Raw genomic sequence first — 23728 nt, forward strand, 5'->3', positions numbered from 1 at the left:
GCAGCATACCGGTATTTCTTTATTTTTCATTTTGCACATATATATGTACTTAGTCACAAAATATAAATGTAAAACCTGTAGTGTTGGTTTCTACGTTATATAAGTGATATATTAATACTGTGATATTGATTAGGTATTCATGGAGTTGTTTATCTTTCTCATCACAGTCACAATACTTTTTAATACATGTTTTTGCATATGTCAGGCTACAGCAAATTGAGATCCACACAAACCTAATCTGTCAATTATTTATACTTTAACCACAGGTTATTACATCAGGGAACAAGATCTAGGTATTTATCTCATGCTTCTCAGAGTACAGTGCTTCAAAGTAGTATGCATTCTCCTTTGATTCATGAGGGTCTGTTCATGACGAACATAGACCTGAAGGATGTGTACGGGATTTTCTCAAGTTTCTGGGATCATCATCCTAGATTGACTCTTTAGGTCTTGGAGGATTGCAGGGGTGCCCTCCTGGACAATATTTGGTTCAGGTATCATCCTTTCCTCGAGCAAACTCTTTTTCAAGAGGTATTGTCTTTCCTACATGCCCATGGATGAGAAGTGAATCTAGGGAAGAATTCCCTTGTTCCATCTTAAAGGGTGATTTTCTTTTTGGAATCTTTTTGGATTCTCTATCTATGAGAATATTCTGGCGGAGGTGAGACAATCATAGATTTCTTCCTCTTACCATTCTCTATAGCTAAGGTAAGAGGTCCGGTAGATAGTATAGTCATTTTGTAACCAGAAGGTTGGGAATTTGAATCCAGCTATAGCATCTTTGGAGGTAATTGGTCTGAGGGTCCCAGGGACTTCATCCATTTTTTCTCAAGTTCATTTGAGAGCTCTGCAGTTATGCATGCTCTGTCAATGGAGTGGTGACCATTCAGATCTCTCTCTTAGATGATAGATTTGGTTCAGCCTTAAGAGATTCTTAGGAGTATCGGTCTCAGGATGCATGTTGCTGGACACATTCCTGGGTGATTGTTACCAAGGACGCCAGCCTGCTGGGATGGGGAGCAGTCTGGAACTCGTTAAAGGTGCAAGGACTTTGGACTCAAAAGGAGTCTGCTCTCCCCATCAACACCTTGGAGTGGAGAGTAATTTTTAATGCTCTGAAGACTTGTCCTCAGTTGTCCTTAGCCAGTTTATCAGGTTCCAGTTAGACAATTTCACCTCAGTGATTTGGGGAGGAATATGGGGTTCCTTAGCCATTAAAGAGGTGGCTCGGCTTTGTTCAGTGGGCGGTGGCTCACAATGGCTGTCTATCTGCCATCCACTTTCTTGGGGTGGACATCTGGGAAGAGATCTTCCTGAGCAGACAGAATTTTCCCGGGGAGTGGGCTCTCCATCCGAAGGTGTTCTCTAGGTTATCCCTCAAATGGGGGGGCTGGAGTTAGATTTAATGGCGTCTCGGCATAATGCCAAGTTTCCAGGGTACGTTCAAGGTCAAGAGATCCGCAGGCCATCCTGATAGTTGCTCTGGCAGTTCCTTGGGATTTTAGTCTAGCATACCTGTTTCCTCTGTTTGCTCTCTTTCCACAAGTCATTGCTCGTATCATACAGGAGAGATCATCGGTAATTACAATAGCGCCTGCGTGACTTTGCAGGACCTGGTATACATACCTAGTGAAGATATCATCTCTTCCACCTTGGAGGTTGTTTCTGGGGATGGACTTTTTTTACACAGGGTCCATTCCTTCACCCAGATCTCGTTTCTCTGAAGCTGATTGCTTGGAGTTTGAACGCTTCGTTCTCTCTAAACGTGGTTTTTCTAAGTCAGTCATTGTGACCTTGTTTCAGGTTCGGAGCCGGTTACTAGAATGTCAGGCCCTAGTTAGAATCAGGCCTATGTTTAAGTCTGTTGCTCCTCCTTGGAGCCTTAACCTTGTTGTAAGATTTTCACAGCAGGCTCCGTTGGAGCCTTTGCATTCCATAGATATTAAGTTATTATCTTGGAAGGCTTTGTTTTCTTTGTGTTATCTCTTCTGCTCTGAGAGTTTTGGAACTCTCGGCTTTGCAGTGTGATCGCCTTATCTTATTTTTCTTGAGCTGATAAGGTGGTTTTCCGTTTGGAGTTTCTTTCTCTTTGTCCTATTCCTTCTTCTCATAAGGAATGTTTGTTGCACAATCTGGATGTTGTGCGTGCTACTATTCTACTTTAGGCGACTATGGTTGTTCGCCAGTCCTCTGCCCTGTTGGTGTGTTTCTCAGGATAATGTAGGGTCTGGATTCTTCTGATACTTCTTCTTTTTATGGTTGAGAAGTATTATTCGTTTTGTTTATGAGCCTGCTGGTTAGCAGCCTCCTGTGAGAATTACAGCTGATTCCATGAGGGCTGTTTCCTCTTTTTGGGCCTTCAACAGTGACGCTTCTGTGGAACAGATTGTTTGGCTTCATCTTAGTCTTCTCTGCATACTTTTTTCAAAATTTTTGAAATATTATTCTTTGGCCTCGGCTGAGGTTTCTTTTGGGAGTTGAGTTCTTCAGGTGGTTGTGCCTTCTGTTTAAGTCTACCTGTCTTGTCCCTCCCTAGTCATCTGTGTCCTCTAGCTTGGGTATTGGTTCCCAACAGTAAATGATGACGTTGTGGACTCACCATATCATAGGAAAGAAAACAAAATGTATGCTTGCCTGATAAATGTATTTCTTTCAGGATATGGCGAGTCCACGACTCCCTTTTTATTAAGACAGTTATTTTTAACTATACATCAGGCCCTTCTACACCTTTTGTATTATTTTTTTCCATGTCCCTTCAGTCGAATGACTGGGGTTTGTGGGAAGGGAAGTGATACTTAACAGCTTTGCTGTGGTGCTCTTTGCCTCCTCCTGCTGGCCAGGATTGATATTACCAACAGTAAATGATGACGTTGTGGACTCACCATATCCGGAAATAAATAAATGTATCAGGTAAGCATACGCGTTTGTTTCATTGGTGTGTCCGGTCCACGGCGTCATCCATTACTTGTGGGAATATTCTCTTCCCCAACAGGAAATGGCAAAGAGCACAGCAAAAGCTGCCCATATAGCCCCTCCTCAGGCTCCGCCCCCCAGTCATTCTCTTTGCCGCTCTGAACAATTAGCATCTCCACGGAGATGGTGAAGAGTATGTGGTGTTTAGTTGTAGTTTTTTATTCTTCTGTCAAGAGTTTGTTATTTTAAAATAATGCCGGTTTGTACTATTTACTCTAAAACAGAAAGGGATGAAGAGTTCTGTTTAAAAGAGGAGTATGATTTTAGCAGCAGTAACTAAAATCAATTGCTGTTCCCACGCAGGACTGTTGAGCCCAGAGAACTTCAGTTGGGGGGAACAGTTTGCAGACTTTTCTGCTCAAGGTATGACTAGTCCATTTTCTAACAAGATTGTGTAATGTATTTTTCCCTCTTGGGGATCGGTAAGCCATTTTCTTAGACTCTTAACAGAATGAAGGCTTATTATGGGCTATACACTGGTTGACGATCTTGTGGGCTAAATCGATTGCTTTATTTAAGTTTTTTATGAAGTTTGAAGTGATTTCTAAACTTTTAGTGTTGGGGAACGTTTTTAGGCGCCAGGCAGTCGTTTAGACACCTTCCCAGTCAGGAAGGGCCTTTCACTATAGTAGGCAGAGCCTCATTTTCGCGCCATAATTGCGCAGTTTCTTTTGGATGCAGTGCATACAGCTGCATGTGAGAGGGTCTGGTGATCATTGAAAACGTTCCTGGAAGGCTTAATTTGGTATCGTATAACCCCCAAGGTCAGGTGAAGTCGCAGCAAACGCGGTGGCTGGGACTGTAGTGGGGTTAAAATTGCTAATTGATTAAACGGCTCCGGTTTACTCATTTAAGGGGTTAAAAGCTTCAAAATTGGGGTGCAATACTTTTAAAGCATTAAGACACTGTGGTGAAAATTTGGTAAAGATTGGATATTTCCTTCATAGTTTTTCACACATTCAGAAATAAAGTGTGCTCTGTTTAACATTTAAAGAGACAGTAACGGTTTTGTTTAAAAACGTTTTTTTTGCATTATTAGCCTGTTAAAGCCTGTCTAACATGTCTGTACCTTCAGATAGAACATGTTCTGTATGTATGGAGGCCAAGGTGGTCCCCCCTTCAAATGTATGTGATAATTGTGCCATGGCGTCCAGACAAAGTAAGGACAGTACTGTCACATTTAATAAGATTGCCCAAGATGATTCCTCAAATGAAGGTAGTGGGGATAGTTCTTCATCCTCTCCTTCTGTGTCAATACCAGTTATGCCCGCGCAGGCGACCCCTAGTACATCTAGCGCGCCAATGCTTGTTACTATGCAACAATTAACGGCAGTAATGGATAATTCCATAGCTAATATTTTATCCAAAATGCCAGCATTTCAAAGAAAGCGTGATTGCTCTGTTTTAAATACAGTGGAGCAAGAAGGCGCTGACGATAATTTATCTGTCATACCCTCACACCAGTCAGAAGTGGCAGTGAGGGAGGGTTTGTCGGAGGGAGAACTTTCTGATTCAGGAAGAATTTCTCAACAGGCAGAACCTGATGTTGTGACGTTTAAATTTAAGTTAGAGCATCTCCGCGCATTACTTAAGGAGGTGCTAACTACACTGGATGATTGTGACTCTTTGGTCATTCCAGAAAAATTGTGCAAGATGGACAAATTCCTAGAGGTCCCGGTGCACCCTGATGCCTTTCCGATACCTAAAAGGGTGGCGGACATAGTGAATAAGGAGTGGGAGAAACCAGGCATATCTTTTGTCCCACCTCCTATATTTAAGAAATTGTTCCCCATGGTCGACCCAAGGAAGGACACATGGCAAACAGTCCCTAAGGTTGAGGGGGCAGTTTCTACGCTAGCCAAACGCACGACTATTCCCATTGAGGACAATTGTGCTTTCAAAGATCCTATGGATCAAAAATTGGAGGGTTTGCTTAAAAAGATTTTTGTTCAGCAAGGTTACCTCCTCCAACCAATTTCGTGCATTATTCCTGTCACTACGGCGGCGCGTTTCTGGTTCGATGAACTAGAAAAGTCGCTCAATAAGGAGACTCCATATGAGGAAGTCATGGACAGAATTCACGCACTTAAGTTAGCTAATTCCTTTATTTTAGATGCCGCTTTGCAATTAGCGAGATTAGCGGCGAAAAATTCAGGGTTTGCAATTATGGCGCGCAGAGCGCTCTGGCTAAAGTCTTGGTCGGTGGATGTATCTTCCAAGACAAAATTGCTTAATATCCCTTTCAAAGGTAAGACCCTTTTTGGGCCAGAATTGAAAGAAATTATTTCAGACATCACTGGGGGGAAGGGCCATGCCCTCCCACAGGATAGGCCTTTCAAGGCTAAGAATAAGTCCAATTTTCGTTCCTTTCGTAATTTCAGAAACGGACCGGCTTCTAACTCTGCAGCCTCTAGACAAGAGGGTAACGCTTCCCAGGCTAAACCAGCTTGGAAACCAATGCAAGGCTGGAACAAAGGTAAATAGGCCAAGAAGCCTGCTGCTGCTACCAAGACAGCATGAAGGGGTAGCCCCCGATCCGAGACCGGATCTAGTAGGGGGCAGACTCTCTCTCTTTGCTCAGGCTTGGGCAAGAGATGTTCCGGATCCCTGGGCACTAGAAATAGTCTCTCAGGATTATCTTCTAGAATTCAAGGAACTTCCTCCAAGGGGAAGGTTCCACATGTCTCGCTTATCTTCAGACCAAATAAAGAGACAGGCATTCTTACATTGTGTAGAAGACCTGTTAAAGATGGAAGTGATACACCCAGTTCCAACAGTGGAACAAGGTCAGGGGTTTTACTCAAATCTGTTTGTAGTTCCCAAAAAAGAGGGAACTTTCAGACCAATTCTGGATTTAAAAATTCTAAACAAATTTCTCAGAGTTCCATTGTTCAAAATGGAAACCATTCGAACAATTTTACCTACAATCCAGGAGGGTCAATATATGACTACCGTGGATTTAAAGGATGCGTACCTACATATTCCTATCCACAAAGATCATCATCAGTTCCTAAGGTTCGCCTTTCTGGACAAACATTACCAGTTTGTGGCTCTTCCGTTCGGATTAGCCACTGCTCCCAGAATTTTCACAAAGGTTCTAGGGTCCCTTATCTAGACGTCATTCTAATTCAAGCGTCGTCTCTTTCCAAGGCAAAGGCTCATACAGACATTGTTCTAGCCTTTCTCAGATCTCACGGGTGGAAGGTGAACGTAGAAAAGAGTTCCCTGTCTCCGTCAACAAGAGTTCCCTTTTTGGGAACAATAATAGATTCTTTAGAAATGAAGATCTTCCTGACAGAAGTCAGAAAGTCAAAGCTTCTAAACGCTTGTCAAGTTCTTCACTCTATTCTGCAGCCTTCCATAGCTCAGTGCATGGAAGTAGTAGGATTGATGGTTGCAGCAATGGACATAGTTCCTTTTGCTCGAATTCATCTAAGACCATTACAACTGTGCATGCTCAATCAGTGGAATGGGGACTATGCAGACTTGTCTCCCCAGATTCAAGTAGACCAGGTAACCAGAGACTCACTCCGTTGGTGGTTGACTCAGGATCACCTGTCTCAGGGAATGAGTTTCCGCAGACCAGAGTGGGTCATTGTCACGACCGACGCCAGTCTATTAGGCTGGAGCGCGGTCTGGGATTCCCTGAAAGCTCAGGGTCTATGGTCTCGGGAAGAGTCTCTTCTCCCGATAAACATCCTGAAACTGAGAGCGATATTCAATGCGCTCCGGGCTTGGCCTCAACTAGCGAAGGCCAGATTCATAAGATTCCAGGCAGACAACATGACGACTGTAGCTTACATCAACCATCAGGGAGGAACAAAGAGTTCCTTGGCGATGAGAGAGGTATCCAAGATCATCAAATGGGCGGAGGATCACTCCTGCCATCTATCTGCAATTCACATCCCAGGAGTAGACAACTGGGAGGCGGATTATTTGAGTCGTCAGACTTTCCATCCGGGGGAGTGGGAACTCCACCCGGAGGTCTTTGCCCAGTTAACTCAATTATGGGGAATTCCAGACATGGATCTGATGGCGTCTCGTCAGAACTTCAAGGTTCCTTGCTACGGGTCCAGATCCAGGGATCCCAAGGCGACTCTAGTGGATGCATTAGTGGCGCCTTCCCAGGCTCGTAGCCAGGATCAAACAGGAGAAGGCCTCTTTGATTCTGATAGCTCCTGCGTGGCCACGCAGGACTTGGTACGCAGACCTGGTGAATATGTCATCGGCTCCACCATGGAAGCTACCTTTGAGACAGGATCTTCTAGTACAAGGTCCATTCGAACATCCAAATCTAGTTTCTCTGCAGCTGACTGCTTGGAAATTGAACACTTGATTTTATCCAAGCGTGGGTTTTCAAATTCAGTGATAGATACTCTGGTCCAAGCCAGAAAACCTGTGACTAGAAAGATTTACCATAAAATATGGAAAAAATATATCTGTTGGTGTGAATCCAAGGGATTCTCCTGGAGTAAGATTAAAATTCCTAAGATTCTCTCCTTTCTCCAAGAGGGTTTGGATAAAGGGTTGTCAGCGAGTTCCCTAAAAGGACAGATTTCTGCTTTATCTGTTTTGTTACACAAACGACTGGCAGCTGTGCCAGATGTACAAGCTTTTGTACAGGCTTTGGTCAGAATCAAGCCTGTTTACAGACCCATGACTCCTCCTTGGAGTCTAAATTTAGTTCTTTCAGTTTTTCAAGGGGTTCCGTTTGAACCTTTACATTCCATAGATATCAAGCTACTATCTTGAAAAGTTCTGTTTTTGGTTGCTATTTCTTCTGCTAGAAGAGTTTCTGAATTATCTGCTTTGCAGTGTGATCCACCCTATCTGGTGTTCCATTCAGATAAGGTTGTTTTGCGTACTAAACCTGGTTTTCTTCCAAAAGTTTCCAACAAGAATATTAACCAGGAAATAGTTGTTCCTTCTCTGTGTCCAAATCCAGTTTCAAAGAAGGAACGTTTGTTACACAATTTAGATGTGGTCCGTGCTTTAAAGTTCTATTTAGACGCAACAAAGGATTTCAGACAAACTTCATCTTTGTTTGTCGTTTATTCTGGTAAGAGGAGAGGACAAAAAGCTACTGCTACCTCTCTTTCTTTCTGGCTGAAAAGCATCATCCGATTGGCTTATGAGACTGCCGGACGGCAGCCTCCTGAACGAATCACAGCTCACTCTACTAGGGCTGTGGCTTCCACATGGGCCTTCAAGAACGAGGCTTCTGTTGATCAGATATGTAAGGCAGCGACTTGGTCTTCTCTGCACACTTTTGCCAAATTCTACAAATTTGATACTTATGCTTCTTCGGAGGCTATTTTTGGGAGAAAGGTTTTGCAAACTGTGGTGCCTTCCGTTTAGGTAACCTGATTTGCTCCCTCCCTTCATCCGTGTCCTAAAGCTTTGGTATTGGTTCCCACAAGTAATGGATGACGCCGTGGACCGGACACACCAATGTTGGAGAAAACAGAATTTATGCTTACCTGATAAATTACTTTCTCCAACGGTGTGTCCGGTCCACGGCCCGCCCTGGTTTTTTAATCAGGTTTGAAAAAATGTCTTTCTCTATACACTACAGTCACCACGGCACCCTATAGTTTCTCCTTTTTTTTCTCCTAACCGTCGGTCGAATGACTGGGGGGCGGAGCCTGAGGAGGGGCTATTTGGGCAGCTTTTGCTGTGCTCTTTGCCATTTCCTGTTGGGGAAGAGAATATTCCCACAAGTAATAAATGATGCCGTGGACCGGACACACCGTTGGAGAAAGTAATTTATCAGGTAAGCATAAATTCTGTTTTTCTAATGCCTGCCAGTCCCAGGAAGGACCCACAAGAGCTGCCAGGGGCTTTTCTTATTTCTTGGGGCTCTTTAAGCTTATTACATTGGGAGATTGTACAAGTGTCTGAGTTGTTTTTATAATGTAGAGGGTTCTCTACCAGGTTTTCTATGTACTCTTTACTATATAAGGTGTCATTGTACAGGTGGCCCTCGGTTTACGCCGGTTCAATTTGCGCCCTTTCAGAATAACAACCTTTTTTTTTCAGTCATGTGACTGCTATTGAAAATCTTTGGAAAGCAGTGCACTAATTAAAATAGCCAGTAGGTGGAGCTGTCCGTTTGTTTTGCAGCAAATGTATGCAACTTAACAGACTGAAATTAATCTGTGTACACAGATCAGACCAGAGCTATCGAGCAATCAAGATTTAGCAGCCACTTTCCTATTATCTTCCTGTCCAGCTGCTTGAGGTGAGGGTGCCTAAATGCCTATTAATCACTGCAGATTGAAATGCATAGAATAGGTGCAGACCCAATATTATCTAACATGCTAACCATGCAGAGAACTGATTGCAGAAAAATGCAATAAAAAAAAACGTTTTTTTTCATTAAACTTAGTTTGATGATGATGCAGTCTGTTGTGTGATTATTTAATTAGGTGCTGTTAGCAAATGTTTTTGTTCATTAAACTTAGTTTGATGATGATACAATCTATATTATTAGGTTTATAATGCTGTTTAGCATTTGAAGTCTTAATTTCAAAGCTTTAAAAATAAAGTATTAGATGTTACTTACAACAATTTTGAGAGGGGCCTGGAACCTAACTCCCTCACTTCCCATTTACTTACATTATAAACTGGGTTTCATTTTACAACAGTTTCGATTTACAACCATTCCTCCTGGAACCTAACCCCGGCGTAAATTGAGGGCTACCTGTATATTGTTATATAAATACAAACATGGAACAAAATGTTTCTGTCCCCACTGATATTTCTTTAGAGGAGTCAGTTTCTGATATTCCTCTAGCTACATATTTGTTTATTTTGCAACTCTGTTCCAGTATGCCAAGTGAATCAAATCTGTGAGAATTATGTACCTTCCACTTCTCAGAGGGAAGTTTGCTCAATAGTTGTCGCTCAGGGGGACTCTACTGATTTTACTCCTGAATTTAAAAGCAGCATGTATAAAATTGTGACAGATTGTTTGGCGGCAATCCCCAAACCGTGTAAGTGTACATCTTGGGATTTCTTTCAGTCTTGTGAGGTTAATGTGCAAAATCCTTCTCCTCAACCCCAAATCCCTGTTCTCTTACAGAGCTCTGACTCTGAGGATGCAAATATTTCTAGTTTTGAGGGGGAAATTTCATTATATGAACAGGAGCCTGTGCCTTACATGAATATGATAATGAATTTAGATTTAAGGTGGAGCATATCCGCAACTTATTCCCAGAGGTATTAAAGGCTCTATTTCTGAGGAAAAAGCTGCTAAAAACAAGCCTGTTAATCAGTTAAATATTGTTTTCAAAGCTCCACCAAAATTCCACAGGTGTTTCAGGTCCCTGATTTGGTCTCTGACTATATTGCTAAAGAATGGAAAAAGTCAGATGTACCTTTCGCCCCTTCCACAAGATTTAGGAAAATGTACCCCATTCCAAAACAGAATGTGGAAGTGTGGGAAACAATCCCTTAGGTTGATGGTGCTATTTTCACGCTATCCAAACGTACAACTATCCCTATGTTGGATAGCACTTAGTTTAGAGACCCAATGGACCGCAGATTAGAGTCCTTCTTAAGGAAATTCTTTCTTCAAACAGGTCTTTTACTTAGACTGTCTGTTAATCTCACCTGTGTGACTGCAACAGGAACACTATGCTGTGACTCCCTAGCCAAAATGGTCGTGGACAATTCCTCTACAGAGGATTTTCAAAACTGCATTAAAGCACTTAAAATGGCTCAAGCATTTCTGTGTGATGCGGTAATGGACATTATTAAGATCAATGTCAAAAATATGATTTTCTTCCAAAAGTGGTTTCTATGGATAACATCAATAAAGAAATTGTTGTGCCTTCTCTTTGTACAGACCTGGCTAACTCTAAGGAAAGATTGTTACATAATCTGCACGTAGTCAGAGCTTTGACGTTCTATCTCCAAGCTACTAAAGAGTTTAGAAAAACTTCTTGTTTGTGCTTTACTCTCGGAGTCGTAAAGGACAGAAAGCTTACTTGGTGTTGGATAAGTCGCCTCCTAAACGTATTACAGCTCACTCTACCAGAGCAGTGCCAACATCTTTGGAGCAGATGTGTAAAGCTGCCACATGGTCCTCCTTACATACTTTTTCCAAATGTTATTGTTTTGATGTCTTTGCTGCTTTGCAAGCAGCTTTTGGCAGGAAAGTCCTTCAGGCCGCTGTGTTGTCTAAATAATAACTGTCAGAGAAAGTATTTTCCCACCCTTTCCGTAACATAGACCATCTGCTTGGGTAATAATTCCATTTGTTATGGGGAACTATGGACATCATCATTTTATGAAAGAAAACCAAATGTATGCTTACCTGATAAATTATTTTCTTTAAGCAAATCCACCCTGTAGGTAGACCATATACATGTGCTGCAAATTAGCTTCCTGGGTTTAGATTCATACAATATTCAGTTGAGGTAGTAGTGAGCCACATTAAAAAAAAAGATTTGCTAAATCACACTTTACTATTTACTATTAAAATAAAGTATATCACACACATAAATACATATTAAATAAAGTATATCACACACATAATTACATATTAAATAAAGTATATCACACACATAAATGCATATTAAAATAAAGTATATCACACACATAATTACATATTAAAATAAAGTATATCACCCATATAAATGCATATTAAAATAAAGTATATCACCCACATAAATGCATATTAAAATAAAGTATATCACCCATATAAATGCATATTAAAATAAAGTATATCACCCACATAAATGCATATTAAAATAAAGTATATCACCCACATAAATGCATATTAAAATAAAGTATATCACCCACATAAATGCATATTAAAATAAAGTATATCACACACATAAATACATATTAAAAGTAAAAATATACGTTGTGCTTGAGTGCTATACATAACTCACTACTTTTATTTTGAGCAGTGTTTATCACGGCCGTGCTATCTATCATCATCAGCACCCTCCTACCTTAAGCGATAAAAAAAATATTATTCAGAATGGCAGTAAACAAACCTCTAAATTTGTATGTGACTTTATTTTTTTTCTGTAGTTCATAATCTCATATAGTCTTCAAAATATCATTGCTTTATGTATCTATTATTTTAATATGATTATGATGATCAAGCACAATCTGTTTAAATCATACCTGAGGGCATTTAACAGCCACACCGTAACAACAGCATATACATATCTAAATCCTCATGTATTTTACATCTAAAAATTACAGAGGACATGAAAACAAGATGATTGTTGGAATACAAGTGTAATTTAAAGTGACAGTAAAGTCACAAATAGACTCATTATTTCTACAGAACATACAATTTTAAACATTCCTATTTACTTCTATTATTTAATTTGCTTCCTTCTCTTGTTATCCTTTGCTGAAAGGTTTATCTAGTAAAGCTCAGGAGCAGCAAAGAACCTAGGTTCTAGCTGCTGATTGGTGGCTGCATATATATATATATATATATATATATATATATACCGATTGTCATTGGCTCACCCATGTGATCAGTTAGCAACCAGTAGTGCATTGCTGCTCCTTTAACAAAGCATTCCAAGAGAATGAAGCAAATTAGATGATAGAAGTAAACTGGAAAGTTGTTTAAAATTGTATGATCTACCTAAATCATGAAAGAAAATTGTTGGGTTTCATGTCCCTTTAACAATGGTTATCTGTTCTTTCAGTCTAAGAGTTCTCAGTCAGTTGGTCAGTCATTATCTCAGCCACTGATGAAGCAGCCCACGGCAACTGTACAGCTGCAGCCAGGGATGTCTCAGGTGAACAACTTTCCTATTTGTTTGGAATAAAAAAATCTATGCTGCTCCGTGCCCACAATTTCCCCCCATGAATAGTATTGCAAGAAGAAGAGTTAATATAATTCACACAAAATAACGGTACTGCAATCTGTGTTAGCCAATAAATTCAATTAATCAAAAAAAATGTATAATGTCACTAAGCATAATAAGTGTCTATAAACCATATTATTTGTGACTAATTAACAGAATGACATAGCAGTTACTTCTGCTCTATTCTATATAAACAAGATGTCCTCTATATTATACAAAATATTATTAAAATTACCCAAAACTTGATGCATCTTAGTATAGTGGATCTGCAGTGTGTAGCATTGGTTCACCGTGTAAATATAAAACAAATATTGTTTCTCTACATTATATAACAAAATAATTTTAAATTTAGCTTCCCTGTTGTCTAAAAGAAGCTCCTCCTAAAAAAGGATGGGCCCCCATAGTCTTGGCAGAAAATAATCGCCCTCACACAAAACAAGTGCTTCTAGCTAATCTCCTCTATACCTCACCATTCACTTAAAATTACCATATTCAAGCATAAATAAATTGGCGTATCAGTGCAAGGCCCATAGGAGGCTGAAACGATCGTCTGGGGTTGTCATGCTCCTTGTTCAGAGGAGAAATGCCTGGTATTTCAGGGCTGGACTGACCCTACTTGGCGGGATCAGACTGATATGCTTCAGGAAAATGTTCCTTTGTGATGAGCAGAACTGGGCTAAAAGAGGCTGCTCCTAGGTGGTAACTCGCCATAGAACAAGCTATTGAACTGTTGTTCGTTCCTGGTAGAGCGCTTCTCTCTTTGTATATATGTATGTGTGTGTGTATATATATATATATATATATATGTGTGTGTGTATATATATATATATATATATATATATATATATGTATGTATATGTGTGTGTGTGTGTGTGTGTATATATATATATATAAGTACATAATGTAATTAGGGGACAGCAGGGAAAATATGGCAGGCCTTATTAAAATGCTATTGTAGCCTATTGTGCAATACACTGCAGAGTTCTAGAATTCAGAATATCAAACATTGGTGATTTTCTTCTGAAAATGTTTGTGCCATTGCTTTTGTCTTAATGGTTTCAGCCCATATTTCAGTTCACTGCACCATTTGGAGCCATGAAGCACCTCAAGGACCAATTAGAGCAGAGAACAAGGATGATTGAGGAAAACATCCATCGTCAGCAGGAAGAGCTGCGCAAGATCCAAGAACAGCTGCAAATGGTTCATGGACAAGGCTTTCAGGTAGTGTAATGGTTTTTTATTTTCCAACCACAGACAGAACCACTATTAGCCACCTCCTAAAGCAACAATGACAGTCACTAATGGTGGGAGTGGCTGGGGTCATATTTTTTTATATTACTTACATAGGAAGTTAATTGCTATCAATGCATTTACAAACGCTAGGATTTTCCATCACTAAAAATAAACATGACTTTCATCGTTTTGTAAAAAATAGCGTTACACTCATCCTAGCTGTTAGGAAAGCATATCGCTAACAGAGCACATCCGACTGCCCACGGCACATCGCTTTTTTCAGTGAGGTGACGTCTTCATTTCTAGACCAATAGCTGTGCATGTCAGCTGACATCCTAGGATGGCTAAAGGTCTAAACGCCACCTCATTGGTGAAGAGCACTGTGCCATGGGCGGCCGGAGGTGCTCTGTTAGCGATATGCTTTCCTAACAGCTAGGGTGAGTGTAACGCTGTCTTTAACAAAACGATGAGAGAAAGTCATGGGTTTTTTTTTATTGATGATAAATCCTAGCGTTTGTAATACCATCGCTTTAATGTAATATATATATAGTATGTATATAGTACTCACATTTTAAAATAGGGGTACAAACACACCTGCTTAATTACCTAGGATCTGGTGATCACAAACTCTGAGAAAACATGGAGAAAAATCACGCAAAATATTTTTCTTTTATATTATAATATAGGTGTCTCCTTCACATACAGAACTAGCTAGATAAACAGTTCTCAAGCCCAAATTTGCTTTTTTTAAATTCTTTTAGGGCTCTCACTGTACTGACAAGGCTTAAAAGATAATCTCACCAGACCAGAGAGCTTTTTAGGGCTCTCACTGTACTGACAAGGCTTATCAGATAATCTCACCAGACCAGAGAGCTTTTTAGGGCTCTCACTGTACTGACAAGGTTTATCAGATAATCTCACCAGACCAGAGAGCTTTTTAGAGCTCTCACTGTATTGACAAGGCTTATCAGATAATCTCACCAGACCAGAGAGCTTTTTAGGGCTCTCACTGTACTGACAAGGTTTATCAGATAATCTCACCAGACCAGAGTGCTTTTTAGGGCTCTCACTGTACTGACAAGGCTTATCAGATAATCTCACCAGACCAGAGAGCTTTTTAGGGCTCTCACTGTACTGACAAGGCTTATCAGATAATCTCACCAGACCAGAGAGCTTTTTAGGGCTCTCACTGTACTGACAAGGCTTATCAGATAATCTCACCAGACCAGAGTGCTTTTTAGGGCTCTCACTGTACTGACAAGGCTTATCAGATAATCTCACCAGACCAGAGAGCTTTTTAGGGCTCTCACTGTACTGACAAGGCTTATCAGATAATCTCACCAGACCAGAGAGCTTTTTAGAGCTCTCACTGTATTGACAAGGCTTTTAGGGCTCTCACTGTACTGACAAGTCTTATCAGATAATCTCACCAGACCAGAGAGCTTTTTAGGGCTCTCACTGTACTGACAAGGCTTATCAGATAATCTCACCAGACCAGAGAGCTTTTTAGGGCTCTCACTGTACTGACAAGTCTTATCAGATAATCTCACCAGACCAGAGAGCTTTAGATCACCAGACCCCTAATGAGAAGCACGGAACTGCATTTTGCTTACATCTGTTTTTGATAATTGGTTCTTAGGGCAACACACAAGCCAATTTGCTTAGCTGTAGAGAATCCTCTACCTCCAACAAAAAATACTATTTGTAGTACATTATGTTATAAGGCATGACTTTAAAGGTTTAGTGATCATATCATTTTATTAATTGTAAATAGTTTTATAAATGGATTGATTGTGACTTTATAAAGATTTAAACTTTTTGTAATATAATTTATCAGCATTGAAATAGTGAAGGGTTTGCTGTGCTTACTAAGTAAAAAAAAAAAGTGTGCTCAAATGTGTGTGAGCATTTTCTTATTGCACTGTTGCTTCAATATAACTGCATTGAGCCCATGCAGAGTGGTTAAACACATAGTTAAAGTAAACACCGTAGCAGCAATGCACCACCGGGACCTACCTGGTAAGCCAATGACAAGAGGCATGTGTACATAGCCACCAATCACCAGCTAGTTCACAGAAATGCATAGCTGTTCATAGATACGATCTTCAGCAGATTACTAATAGAATATTTGAAAATAGAGGTAAATTGAAATGTTACTTAAAATTACATTCTCTAACCGAACCATGAAAGTGTATTTGTAGTTTAGCTTTCCTTTAAATATGTGCTGTAGAATGCTTAAAGGGGCATTAAGCCCAGACTGTTTCTTGTATGATTCAGATACAGCATACAATTTTAAACAAATTTCTGCTTTACTTCTATTACTAAATTTTATGTTTTTTCTTGGTATTTTATGATGAAAAGCACGGATGTAAGCTAAGGAGCGTGCACGTATCTGGAACACAATATGACAGCAGTTTTGCAAGAATGTTATCCATTTGCAAGAGCAGTAGATGGCAGCAACATATAGAAGTAAATTGGAAACTTTTTGTAAATGATCTGCTCTGTCTGAATCGCAAAAGAATGTTGCGGAAAATACATTTCAAAAATATAAATTGTTCTGAATATCTACATTTATAAACGTTTAATAGAGAAGGATAAGATGGAATAGAATATCTGCCATTAATAATAGTGTTTATGGATCATATAGCACATATTTATTCTTCCATCTGCAGTTAGCATTTTACAGACAAGCTACTAATAATTAACCCTGTAGTTAGTGTCACATATTGTATTTTATCTGCATTTGTCCTTCAAAAATGTTCTTTGATTTTCAGACTTAAAGTTCAATACATTAATAATGTTCTTTCTTAAAAGATGTTTTTACAGCAGTCTGCGCCAGGACTGAACTTTGGGCCTGTGCAGATCTCTTCAGGAAGCACTTCAAGCATGCAGCAATTGCCACAGCTAACCATGCAAGACCAAGTTGTTCCCCCAGCCAATCAGCATCAGGGAGGGATGAACACAGGGCACTTGGGCACTCAGCACATAATGCAACAACAGCAACAGACTTTACAAAACACCAACCAGGTAAAGTCTTGTGTAGTTTACAGATATATATTCTTCTGTTAACAAATAACCATGACTCAAGAAATGAAGCACTATTTTACGACAATGTTAAAATGTAAATCTGTGCTTAAAGGGACTCTGTACTTAATTTCGGTCATCCACCTGATATGGCAGCCTCTAAACATGTTTATTTATTTCATAAAGGTGGTGAGAGTCCACGATCCATTACTTCTGGGAATTATACTCCTTACCACTAGGAGGAAGCAAAGATCTCAAAACTCCCAGAGCCCTTAAAAAATCCCTCATACCTTACTGGAAACTACTCTTGTCTTTGCCTTTGCAGGAGGAAGGTGAAGAAGGAAGGTGCTCAATGTATTTATGAGAAGGGTTAAAAAATCCAAAAGTATCCAGCACCGGCACAGATAAGTGCAGATGTGAAGGGTTCTAAGACCGATTCAGGCCCAGTTTTCCCCTCAGAGAGCTACAGTCTAGACAGATGGATGTATACCATTGCCTCTGTATACCTCCCTAATACTGGCAAGTGCAGTACCTCCACAAAATCCTTAAATTGGTAGATAGATATGGGCAGGGCAGGATAATTATTGGCGGGACTTTAACTTGGTATGGGACCCTCTCTTAGACAAAAAGACAAATAGAACGGGCTCGGAAATTTCCCGCAGTGATAACCTCTCCCTCAAATTTAGGTCCCTCATGTTGAAATTCGGGCTCTATGATGTTTGGAGAGCCTTCAACTCGCAGGACATAGACTTCACACATTTCTCACACGCCCACTCAATTTATTCCAGGTTAGATTATATTTTCTCCCAAGGCCAAACCTTAGACCATGTTAAAAATGTTAAAATTCATGTCTGCCCATGGTCAGACCATGATCAGGTTTCCCTTACTCTTAGTGAACCCACTGATAAGCTAAGCCCTGCATCCTGGACCATGCCCCACACCTTACTTTCCGACATCCCCTTTAGAGAAGAGTTACGGAACTCCATGAGGGAATTAATTGAATTGAATGATAACCACTTAGTCTCCGATGATACTCTATGGGGAGCTTTGAAGGCCTCTATTAGGGGCTTGATTATTAAAAAACAGCCTAGCTTACGGAAAACACGGGGCTTACCCCTATCACAGGTCTTTTGTGAACTTGAAAACTTGGAAACTCAGAATCAAAGCTCTCTTGCACCGCCACAAACGGAAGCGATTCGTATTTTGAAGGCCCATATCTGTGAACTAGAACTGAAACAAACACAACAGCATCTCATTAAGACTAGGCAACTATTCTATTATAAGGGTAATAAAGCCGACACATTACTAGCCAATAGATTACGCCATAAAGAAAGTGCTTCCCGCATTCAAATGCTTAAGCATAACGGCCAGTCCACTACCTTGCCCAAACAGATAGGTTCTCTCTTTGCCAAATTCTATGAAGACCTTTATAACATTATGGACTCTGAGTCTCCCCCTGCCATGCCCCGGCCTATTATCAAACAAATTCTTAAACAACATAATCTCCCTACTTTGTCGACGGCTGACCAGGATTCTCTGAGAGGCCCCATTTCCCTAACCGAGATTAAACAGGTAATTAGGCACCTTAAGCCGCTTAAGGCCCCAGGTCCTGATGGCTTTCCCTCTCTGTTCTACAAAACATACAGGGCTGAATTATCCCCCCCTGCTACACCGCTTTTTTCACACGGCTGGCTCGCAGGGCTCATTTCGCAGGGAATTCCTGGAAGCCACTATTATAACTATCCCGAAGCCCGATAAGGACCCATGCTTATGCTCCAGTTATAGGCCAATTTCCCTCATAAACACAGATATCAAAATCTATTCAAAAATTTTATCTAATAGAATTGCTATACTACTCCCTAACTTAATTAACTAAGACCAGGTGGACTTTATCCCCAACCGTGAGGGGCCCGATAACACCAGGCGTTTGCTTAATATTACTATGGAGGCCACTAGAATAAACAAACCCTTCTCGATCCTATCATTGGATGCCGAGAAGGCATTTGATAGGGTCAGGTGGGAATACCTCTGGGAGGTTCTGGAAGCATTTCGGTTCCCAGTGGAAATGCATACTCATATACAAGCTCTGTACTCCTCTCCTTCAGTGAGGGACAGGGGCATGGGGTTTTGCTCTGCTCCATTTTCACTGTCCAATGGCACTCGTCGAGGCTGCCCTTTATCCCCTCTCTTGTTCGCCTTTGCTATAGAACCCCTTGCCGAACTCATCCGCCGGGAACCCTCTTTGGAAGGTATCACCTTACATGGTACTTCCCACAAAATCACGCTCTTCGCTGAGGACATCACCATTTTTTCCTCTTCCCCTAAAGATGCTATCCCTCCGCTCCTGTCCCTTTTGAAACTCTTTGGCGATATTTCCTTCTACAAATTAAACCCTACAAAAACCGAACTATATTCATGGGGATTCCCCTTAGACTACATCCAAGATCTTGTAAACACACACAACTTCCAGCATAGAAAGGAAAACATTAAGCATTTAGGGATTTACATCTCAAACAACACTACTCAGCTTATCCACTACAATTATAGCCCATTGTTATCTGAGCTGCGCTCCCTGACCTCTAAGTGGAACCTCCAGGCGGTGTCATGGTTAGGCGGGACTACTGCTCTCAAGATGTAATTCCTTCCTAAATTGACGTATTTGTTTAGGTGCCTTCCACTTAGGCTTCCTAGGCACCTGCTAATGCAGTTTCAGAGCGGGTTTACCAGATACATATGGCGCGGGAAGCCAGCCAGAGTGGCTCACAAAGTCCTGCAGTTCCCCAAGTTTTATGGAGGTATTGCGTCGCCCTCTATAGTCAGATACTACGAAGCTGCTATGCTCACTCATATATCGCTCTGGGGAATTATCAATCCCACTAGTAAATGGTGCACTCTGGAGCAGGCATCCTTGCCCAACCATGTTCACCTGCAGGATCTCATTTGGATCCCTTCTCACTGTCGGCGACACCTCTATAGCGATAATAAAGTAATTAAGGAATGCTTACTTATATGGGACAAACTCAGGCATTACCCTGGGGTAGCTCCACACCAGTCACCCATTCACTCTATCGCGGCTCTCCTCCTAGGTCTCTCTGACTCCCACCCTAATACCTGGGCTAATTTGGGGCTTACGAAGTTTAAGGACTTGCTGGCTCCCCCCCAATCATCGAAACATTTTCCCCCCCTTACCCAGCTGGTGGGTTCTCAGGTATTCTCCCCCCCCCCCCCCAAGCTACATTTTGAATTTACACAATTTAAGAGCATACTTAGCTCTTGGGGATTCTCCCCTCCTACTCCCCGTCCTTTGACTCCCTGGGAAGTTAGGTGGCAGAGAGGGGGAAAACTGTTTAGACCTATGTACCAACATTATCTTTTAATGGAAGGGGCACTGCCCATAGATAAAGCAGCCCATCTACTGAAGTGGGTAGACACACTACACACTTCTTTTCCTCCTCAGATATGGGCTAGAGCATTTGACCTTACCTCTAAGGCCATCCACTGCACAACTCTATTTGAAACATTCTATAAATTATTATCCCACTGGTACTTTGTTCCTATGAAATTGTTTAAGCTGAGCCTAATTATTTCTCCTCTGTGCTGGAGGTCTTGCGGCATACCGGGGGCGATTCCCTTCATATTTGGTGGGGATGCCCTAAACTTAAGTTATTATGGAACAGGGTCTTTGTGACTCTGTCAAAATTGGGCATCCGAGTTCTTAAGTCCCGGAAACAGCCCTTCTCCACATTGGACTTCACCCTCTCCCCAAATATCAAAGCTATTTATGCATTTACTTTTTCACTGCCACGAAACTAGCTATTGCTAGATCCTGGAAAAAAGATAGGCCCCCTGAGTTGAACTCTATCTTAGAAACCATGGCTTATATTAAATCTATGGAAAAGAACGTATTTTTTTACACTAAATAATATTGATCTCCACAAACTTATATGGGAGAATTAGGCATCTCTATTTAAACCTCATTGGCAACCCGCAGTCTCTATGCGATAATAATAAACATTTTAAAAAAAGTAGCCAGTATCTGCCCTCCTCCCCGCCTTTCCCTCCCCTCTATCCTAATTATAAGCCTAAATGTGTCCTCATTTTGGTTGTGACATTTCTGACTGCTCTTGTAAGTTTTTGTTTGGACACTTTGCAAGTATTATTCCGTGTTAATTTTTTTTTCAATAAAGCTCTTTGAAACAAAACAAAAAAATTTTTTTTTTTAAATGAGATATAACTGTATTCGTTTTTAATTTGGTGTATACCTACTAGTAGTAATCCTCCTTGCCTTATAGGCACTTCTTACTAATGTTAATTAGCTGATAGGTACTGCCTAGTAATCCTTATTGGCTGATAGGTACTTCCTGTTTATGCTTATTGGTTGGTCAGGTATTTCCTGTTAATGCTTATGGAACATTAAGTAAAAAGAACCAGCCAGTGAGCATTAGTAGGAAATACACAGGCTACTGCTATATTGTTTTAAATTTAAATAACTTTTACTTTTTGGTAAAACATACCACCATGTTAAATGCTGCTGCTGCTTCTTATGGATGACAGAAAATGTTTGTCTCATTAAATCAGTTTTTATTACAACTTTATTGGTGATTTTCTTGGTCAGGAAAGTGATTCAAGGGTAATAAATCTTTTCCCTGCAGCAAGTTCAGCAAAACCTGCATGGAGGGCATAATCTGCAAGCGAACCAGGCACCAGGAACTCTTTCAACTCCAATGTATAACACTATGGTGATATCCCAGCCTTCAGCTGGTAATGTGGTACAAATGCAATCTAATATGCAGCAGAATAACCAGAGAGCCGCAATCACCACTTTTCCCCAAGACAGGCAAATTAGGTAAGTAAAAACGCAAATATATATATGTATATTTAGAATTATTTATTATTAATAACCCACACAAAAAAATAAAATTAAACGTTTTACATTTTTAACTGACATTTGCTTAAAGGGACATGAAACACATTTTTTTTCTTGCATGATTCAAATAGAACCTGCAATTTTAAACAACTTTCTAATTTACTTTTTATTATCACATTTTCTTTGTTCTCTTATCATCTTTTTTTAAAAGCAGGGACATAAGCCCTGGAGCGTGCACATGCCTGGTGCACTATCTGGCAGCAGTTTTGCAAAGAATGCTATCAATTTGCAAAAGCACTAAATGGCAGCATCTCCTGCCATAAAGTGCTCTACACACCTTTATGCTCTTTATTAATAATAAAGGGAAATTTGGGGTTTCATATCCCTTTAACTGAGTTATAACCTGCACTTTAGCTTATTTGTACTGTAATTCACAAGCCTCATAGAATGATCGGAAGCACTTCTGTTTTTGAAACTTTGCACCAACATGAATCATTTCTAAGCAAACAAAACCTAAGTGTTAATAAATATATGCTTGCTCTTCCTTTACAGGTTTTCTCAGGCTCAACAAATAGTAACCAAACTAGTGACAACTCCTGTGGCTTGTGGAGCTGTGATGGTCCCCAGCACAATGTTTATGGGCCAGGTGGTCACTGCTTACCCTACTTTTGCTCCGCAGCAGCAGCCTCAGACATTATCAATAACTCAGCAGCACAATCAGCAAGACCAGCAGCACCAGATGTCCAATGTGCAACAGCAGCCCCCTCAAGCACAGCTCACACAGCAGCCTCAGCAGTTTCTGCAGGTAATACATTTCTGTGTATTATTATTCTGTGGGGTTCCTGTATGCCTTACACATATTGGTTTTATCTATTATAATGCTCACTTTTCACTATTTTTATCTAGGCAATACATCATCTTTTTTCACTTGTATCTCTGAACAAGCAGATCGGCCCATTCCAGTGTCTTCAGGTTGCCCTGAGAAAACCTATGTGACTAATTGATTGAATGAGGTTGCCAACATTGTGTGTTTTGAATGCGGCTTTATCACTTATGAAGTATGAGCACTTGACACCCAAAAAACCCCACCATGATTCCGATAGATCATAAAATTTTAAAGCGACTTTTTAATTTACTTCTATTCTCTAATTTGCTTCATACCCTTGGTATCCTTTGTTGAAGGAGCAGCAATGCACTACTGGGAGCTAGCTGAGAGCCAATAGCTGGAGGCATATATGTGCAGCCACCAATCAGCAGCTTCTGAGTCTACCTGGTTATACTTTTTCAACAAAGGATACAAAGAGAGCAACAAATTAGATAATAGAAATAAATTGGAAAGTTATTTAAATTTTTATGCTCTATCTGAATCATGAAAGAAAAAAATTGGGTTGATTGAAACCCCATTTTTTTCTTTAATGATTCAGATAGAGCATTTTGTTTTAAACTACTTTCCCATTTACTTCTATTATCAAATTATCTGTGTCATTTGCACATTAGGTACTGCCCACTCATGCCATTTATTTATTTTTATTTTGTATGGACTCAAAGTCCCACCTGGAACCCTTTTACTTTATTTTTTCCCCATAAATTTAAATATTGGTGGTTTTAGACCTCATATGACCTTATTCCTAGTTTCTTTCATACAGATGATGAAAGTTCACGATCCATTACTCCTGGGAATTATCCTTCCCTGTCACTAGGAGGAGCCAAAGATTCTAAAACCCCAAGAGCTCTATAAAAACCCTCCCACCTAACTGGAAAACTAGTCTTGTCTTTGCCTTCGCTG

The 23728-nt window shown here is 40.4% G+C and overlaps 1 protein-coding gene across 3 annotated transcripts in view; it reads left to right on the forward strand.

The window, feature by feature from the left end:
* The window catches only part of CLOCK (clock circadian regulator), a 482886-nt gene that overhangs the window by 386828 nt on the left and 72330 nt on the right, over nucleotides 1-23728 (forward strand). The window contains exons 17-21 of one of the 3 annotated variants that reach the window (XM_053703956.1): nucleotides 12657-12749; nucleotides 13881-14039; nucleotides 16866-17078; nucleotides 21728-21921; nucleotides 22495-22747. In XM_053703956.1, coding sequence (XP_053559931.1) covers nucleotides 12657-12749; nucleotides 13881-14039; nucleotides 16866-17078; nucleotides 21728-21921; nucleotides 22495-22747 — 912 coding nt within the window. The remainder of the gene's footprint in view (nucleotides 1-12656; nucleotides 12750-13880; nucleotides 14040-16865; nucleotides 17079-21727; nucleotides 21922-22494; nucleotides 22748-23728) is intronic. The other 2 variants (XM_053703957.1, XM_053703958.1) reach the window with 2 other exon arrangements.

Source organism: Bombina bombina, chromosome 2 (genome assembly GCF_027579735.1).
Source record: "Bombina bombina isolate aBomBom1 chromosome 2, aBomBom1.pri, whole genome shotgun sequence".
NCBI lineage: Eukaryota > Metazoa > Chordata > Amphibia > Anura > Bombinatoridae > Bombina > Bombina bombina.